The following is a 6622-nucleotide window of genomic DNA, read 5'->3' on the forward strand; positions in this document are numbered from 1 at the left end:
GGGGTGTATGTGTCATTAGGATGGGGACCCACGGGTCTCTTGTTCGTCAGCCTCAGCATGTCCCCATCCAGAAGGGCTGCTGGGTTCCTCAGGGCCTCCTCTCCTTGCCATTTGATGCTGCTCCTTCTCTTGCAGGTTTTGTACATCAGGAAGAAGAAGAGGTAATTCCCCACCCCAACCAAAATCCCAACCAAATCTCGAGCCCATGGGCAGTGCTGGGCTGGGCTCTGAAGGAAGTAGGTGAAAAGCTGATCAGGGAGTCAAGGCCTCTTCTGCCCATTCACAGTTGGGGGTGACCACTTTCCTTTGGGGAGGGTTGAGGGCCCCCCTCCCACAAGGATCTCACACACAGGGCAGGCAGGTATGAGGATTCTAGATAACTGGGTATAACCCTGGGATTGGGGATGGGCAGGGAGGGGGAAGGCTGGGATTAGTCCCACCCAACTGCCCACTACCCTTGCCCTGCTACTCTGAGCTGACTGCTACTGGCTCCCCAACCCCACCTGAGACTCAGACGCTATGGATTACAGCAAGGCCCTAACCTAGGTGATCCCTGTAGGGCCCATGGATAACAGCTACTTGGCCTATGGCCTTACCCTGGAGTGGATAACTGCTGCCTCCCTGGCTCCCCATTTAAGGGATTGAGCTGGTATTACAGGTACAAAAATGTCTGTCATTTGTTCTCATTTCAAGGAAAATCTTAAGGCCCTAAGCATGGTTGTGTGCTATGGCTCAGCTAGTCAGCAGGCAAGGCCTGGAGGGCTGCTGGGAGGGGAAGGGCCTGCCCTGTCCCCAGCAGCCTTTGCCCCCATCCCCAGGCTGGAGAAGCTACGCCACCAGCTCATGCCCATGTACAACTTCGACCCCATGGAAGAACAAGATGAGTTGGAGCAGGAGCTGCTGGAACATGGGCGGGACGCCGCCTCTGTGCAGGCTGCCACTTCTGTGCAGGCCATGCAGGGCAAGGTGGGCACTGACCAGGCTCCCCACCCTGCCTGCAGCGTCCTTTGTCCTCCACCCTCACCCTCCCTCCTTTCTCATGCAGCTTTCTAGCACCTGCCTTCTGGTCAGATAGCAGGTATTGGGTACATGGTTTTTGCCAGATTTGTTCAGAAAGTGGTCAGATTGCTCTGGGGCCACACACAAACTCACAGCACAAGGCCAGGCCGAGGCAGTCCTGGGATCCAGCCTGGCTCTGCCCCATAGCCTGCTGATCTTGGGAGACCCACTGGCATCTCTGAGCCTCAGTGTTCTCATCCACAAGTGAAAATCCTAATTCTTGCCCCGTGTGCCCCCACATACTGGTTAGGAAAGTAGGAAAGGACTAATGGGGGAGATTGTTGGTGGCTAGGACCCCAGATTCCTCTGCTTCCTGAGAGTCCATGGCCCTGAGTGGGTTGTGGATGGGGTCAGACTCTTGGGCAGCAGTACCTCTGAGTAGGCTGGTGGATTCCCAGTAGCTGACAGACCCAGGCATGTGAAGACCCCAGCCAAACTTGCCTCCTGTGTCCAAAGGGATAGGTACCTGTGTGGCCATCCTGCTGTAGCCACTGGGCTGCCTGACCACTTGCTACCATTCCCCCAAATCCCCACAGGCCAGAGCACCATCAGCAGGCCTGACCTGCCCCTGACTCATCCAGCCTCTTTGCGTCTTCTTGGGCTCAGAAAGAATCCAGGCTGGGAGTCTGAAGACCCTTTGGTTTTGCCAAAGGTTCTGCATCACCTGGGTCAGGATATATTGCCCCCTTGGGATATTCAGGAACTCGCACTGAGAACCTTGGTCCACCCAGCCGCTGGGACTGCTGGCCACTTGACACTTGTTTCCCATGTTCCTCCCTGTGCCAGGCCCTGTGCTAGGGCTTGGGGGTACAGAGTCCTGCCCTCTGATCCCCTGGTGGGAAAAGGCGATGCCTGCATAATTAAATCAACACAGTAAGTGCCTCCAAGGTGACAGGGCAAGCTAGGCAGGAGTCATCTGAGCAAGTAATATTTCTAGGCTGAGCTTACAGGGAGGGCATTCCAGGCAGAAGCCATTGCTGGTGCCAAGCATAAGCAGGCACCAGGAAGTGAGGGTGGAGGTGACCAGGCCAGTGAATGCATGGCCTTGCCCATGGTCTCTGATGCCTTTGCCTGTCTTCCTGCAGACTACTCTGCCCTCCCAGGGCCCACTGCAGAGGCCCAGCCGGCTGGTGTTTACCGATGTGGCCAATGCCATCCATGCGTGAGTGGCCTGGGACAAGCCTGAACTTCTGATAGAGACCCGCCATGGTGCCCACAGAGCTCCCCACTCCCTGATTGTCAAGACCTACTCTGAGGACCTGCCCTGCCAAGACACGAGAGGGCCCTGCCAGGCCCCAGCTGTTCTCCAGACCCACCTGCTGACTCTAGGCTCTAAGAGAGGGCCCTGGCTGGGCTGGACTTCTGACCACTGACTTCTCCTGATCTGAGGGCCCTGGCACAAAGGGCATCCCTCATGCTGAGAAGGTCAAGAGCCTCTGCTGGCTTCCTCATCCCCTGTCCAGATCACTCACATTAGGGTCTGCCCTGCTAACGTGGAGGAAATCGGGGGAGATACGGAGTGGGAGGGATTGGGGGAGGAAAGGGGAGGTTTCCCTCTGTTAGGGAAAGACCTGTTTTTTGGAATCTGGAGCCTCCTCTGGGATGGGTAGAGGAAACCACCCAAGTTATAGGGACAGGGTAGGGCAGCACCTGTTATGGGCCCTGAGAAGCCCAGAGATGGAGCTGAAACTGCCCAGTATGCAAGGATGCCAGGAGAAGGACAGTTTATACCCAGGGTCCATCCATACTACAGAGGGTCCAGGAGGTCTCCCAGCCACCCATCCTTGGCAACCAGATGTTACTGGGGCCAAGCTAGGATGGGAGCTGAGGGGGAAGGAAGTAGGGGAACAGAAGTGGAAGGATGCAGCCCCCCAGACCTGCCGAGAGGCCTCATGCATGTGCATGAGTGTGCCCACGGGCAGACGTGCCTGTCCCAGCACAGAGGGCAGGATGAGATTGTCCACATTGGCCCCACCCTCCAAGTCGACCTGTACCCCATGGTATGTAGCGGAGCATCAGGGTAGGCTATCTTCTCTGCCTTCAGTCTTCAGGGACTGCCGGGAAGAGGGAAGCATGCACGGCAGGGTTTCTCTCTCCACCGCATTGCTTCACTGGGCTCACCTGCTTCTGAAAACGGCTCCCTGTCTTGGGCTCTACTGAGGATCTGGGGTTGGGAGAGGCTGTTGGTCTGAAGGCAGTAATCACAGGCTGCAGGCTAGAGGGGGCAATTATGACTGCCTGAAATTAAGTGAGGGATTGCACCTCAGAAAAAGATCTAAAAAACCTAGTCTATGAATTTCCCACCTCCATCCCATCTATGGGAAGAGCCATTCAGTGTTTAGGGAGTGGGGAGATGGGTCTCTGCACTTGGCCTCTCCATAAGCCTTGGAGGGTCAGGGCTGATGCCAAGGGTCCTGGCAAGGCATTGGGCAGAGACAGACCCGAAGAGCGGAGCATCTTTTTACGCTGGCCATACGTATACACACAAGCGTGCACAGAGGCATGTCCCGTGCCCAGCCTCTCCACCATCACTGTCCGCCGCTGGTTGGAGGGGCTGCAGGGGTAGTGTGTGCAGACCTTCTATTGGGCAAATGCCACGTGTCAGGAGGGAAGGGCCTAGGAAGCCCCCATGAAGAAGGTTCTGGATTTATTCCCTCCTCTAAATGCTATAAATATGTTAGCACTTGGGCCGACTGGAGGCTGCCAGGAATTCAGGATGCATACAGCTGTAATTTAACCCAGAGCAGCTCCATGTGAGAGCATTAAAGATGTAATGAAGATGTTTACATGGAGGGAGTGTGAGCCTGTGACACTTGGGGTGTGGAACCCCAGGAGGGGCAGGATGGGTGAGGGGCTGTCGGGGGCCTGGGGATAGTTGCTTGGATCACAGCTATGAGGTGGCAGCCCAGGTTTCTCTTGAGCCATCTGAGGAAATGCCTCTGGCCCTGACTTCAAGGTTGCCCTGGGGCTTGGGGTCCCAAGGCCTGCCACCCCCTAGGGTGGAAAGGTCAACTGGACAGGACCTTGTGGGACTAGGGGAGGAAGGAGGCTTGAGCCCCAAGGGCCCCGGGGGAGGTATGGCGCCTCAGGACCCATAGGAGCTGAGTCTGAAACACGAAAGGAAGCAAAACAGTGTCGCTTTTTCTGGGGCACGAGGGTACAGGGGAAGGGTGAGGGGTGGGAAGCCATTAGGGTCATCTGTGTGGAACCCACCTGCAGGGTTCAGAAGGGTTTGGGGGAGAATGACACTAGGGTGACCAGCCATCCTGCTTTTCCCAGGACTATTCCAGTTTTAGCCCTGAAAGTCCCACAGACCAGAACTCTAAGTGACATCCAGGCCCTCCCCAGAGAACTGAGCCTGCAGGCCAGCGTCATGAAAATAAGGGGCAGGTGAGCCCCCCCACCCCCCCAGTTCCACGATGGAGGGCTGAGCTAGAGGAAGGGGCTGGCAGACAGGGCCTTAGGTGAGGGGAGGGCTACGTGCCCACGGACCAACCACACTGGGGTCACAGCTCAGCCTGTCAGCGATGGCCTTGATCTTTGGAAGAGGTCTCCTTCCCTCAACAGATTGGCAGGATTCTGGAGGGGCATGGAGTGAGAGGAGAGGTGGTGGTGGGCTGTGTCCTCCCTTCCTGTTGGGTGGCCCTTCAGCCCAGGGATGTGGGAGCTGCAGAAGACCCAGCGTCTGGGGGATCCTGAAGAAACGGGGCCTGTGGAGTAAGGCTGGCTTCCAGGGACCAGGACCTGGACAGTGGCTCCAGGAGGACCCCAGTGCCCATCCGCTCCTGCTGCCTGCCCCATGCCCCTCTCCTGCAGGGTGGGCTTGGCTAGACGATGTGCACAGGGCAGCAGACTCTGTGGGTGCCAGGGCCCCTGTTCACACCTCTTGTGCCCTCACAGGCACCTTCTCCCCCATCCACCCACCTTCTCCTCTCTATCTCTTATTCCCAGTCCTTCAGGAAAACCAAGTTCCCAGGTCTTCCAGAGTGTGGGGTCAATAAATATTGGGATGAAATGTTCTGGTTGGTGTGTCCTCCTTGAGGCCTTGAGCCTGGTGTGCTCACCACCCTCAGCCAGGCAGTGGAATGAGATGGAGTCACCTGCCTGCCTCACTGCTCCTGAAATTGAATGTTAAATGGAGCCCTTTGAGAAATGCCCCCTGCCCAACAATACACACACACACACACACACACACACACACACACACACACACACTCTTCCATAAGTAAAACCCTTCCTTGGGAGTAGCAACCAGGGCTTGGGCTCAGAAGCTGGGCAGTTTGCGGTAGGTGGTATCTGAAGACGTGGCTTGGCGCCTTCAGAGGCCATCTTCTTGTTTAATAAAGTGAAATGTCACCTTTGAGCCAAAGTGAATGAAATAATCCCATTGCCTGGCTGCAGGCAGACACTGGGGATGCCTACAGAATATAAAGGAAAGTTCTTGTGGGGGAGGGCCCAGAAACTCCAGTACAGCAGCCTGACCTTGCTATGGATTCCTTCCAGAAACATTGCTAAGCGTCTATCATGAGCCTGGCATCACGGTCCTGAGGGTGAACCAACCTAGACTCTGCATTTCCATTCTAGATGGAGGAGACAGATGTCAAATAGGAAAACAGGTGTGTGCGTGTGTGTACACACATAACACACATTCTATAGGTCTATATATCTCTATATGTACAGCTGTAGGAAAAAGAAGGTGGGGTGGGGGCAGGGTGTGCCTAGGGATTTTATAGGCTGAGGGCAGACACCCCCGCCCCATCCTGCCCAGCTGCACCCCTCAGCAGGCCTCAGTGTGGAGAGCCGTGGTCCATGATATCTGGGGGAACCCCAGGAGACGCTGTTTTGACATCCCCACACAACTTGTCCTCTGAGGACTCAGGACAGGGGGGCCTTAGTCACCCAGAGGACACTCTAAAAGGCCAGAGTTGCTGAGAGAAGAACAAGAAATGTGTAGACATCAGCTGCAGGAAAAGGAGGAAGGGAGGGGGAGAGCATGGAGACTCCTTAGGTGGGGTGGGACCAGGATGCCCTCCCACCTGGGCCTGGGTCTGCCTGTGGCACCTTCTGTCACCTCCCCTCGGCCCTCAAAGCTCCTTGGCAGCAATCCCCGCCCCTCACCCCAGGCGCTTTGGTGCTGCAAGTGGAAGATCAGGGCAGGTGTCAATGCTCCCCAGGAGCAACTCCCTGCCCCTCTGCCCCAACCTGAGGGAGCTGGGGGAAGGGCAGCAGGCATACAGGGAGGAACAAGAAGTGGGTGTCACCTCCCCCACCCCAGAGAAAACTCTAGGGCTTCAGCCCAGGAGAGGGTCTGTGGGGGAAGCAGAGAGGGAGGTGGAGCTGAGACCTACCTGGGAAGGTGGTTTCCTTTTCCCAGCCCCTGGCCTGGGGAAAGCAGTCTGTGTCAAAGAGACCTTCTGCTGGGTAGAGGAGGAGGACCTGCTTCTCAGGTCTGCCCTCAGCTTTGAAGAATCCCCCTCTCTCTCAGGGTTCTGCTGGGAAGGTGATCCTCTGGGAGCCTGGGGCCAAGGTTTCTGTCTGGGGATGTTACCCTGAACTCAAATCT

At 56.5% G+C, this 6622-nt stretch overlaps 1 protein-coding gene across 5 annotated transcripts in view; it reads left to right on the plus strand.

Moving 5' to 3' along the window:
• Positions 1-3851, plus strand: part of LOC105548968 (chromosome unknown open reading frame, human C3orf18) — a 24419-nt gene extending 20568 nt beyond the window's left edge. For 4 of the 5 annotated variants that reach the window (XR_001007486.1, XM_011993235.1, XM_011993238.1 and 1 more), the window contains 3 exons: positions 136-161; positions 819-966; positions 2145-3845. Coding sequence is in view for 4 of the 5 variants with exons in the window: in XM_011993235.1 (XP_011848625.1) it covers positions 136-161; positions 819-966; positions 2145-2225 (255 nt within the window). In the remaining variant the exon portion in view is untranslated. Of the gene's footprint in view, positions 1-135; positions 162-818; positions 967-2144 lie in introns of all 5 variants that reach the window. The other variant, XM_011993236.1, reaches the window with a different exon arrangement.
• The last annotated feature ends 2771 nt before the right edge of the window (positions 3852-6622 follow it).

Source organism: Mandrillus leucophaeus, unplaced genomic scaffold (assembly GCF_000951045.1).
Source record: "Mandrillus leucophaeus isolate KB7577 unplaced genomic scaffold, Mleu.le_1.0 Scaffold429, whole genome shotgun sequence".
Lineage (NCBI taxonomy): Eukaryota > Metazoa > Chordata > Mammalia > Primates > Cercopithecidae > Mandrillus > Mandrillus leucophaeus.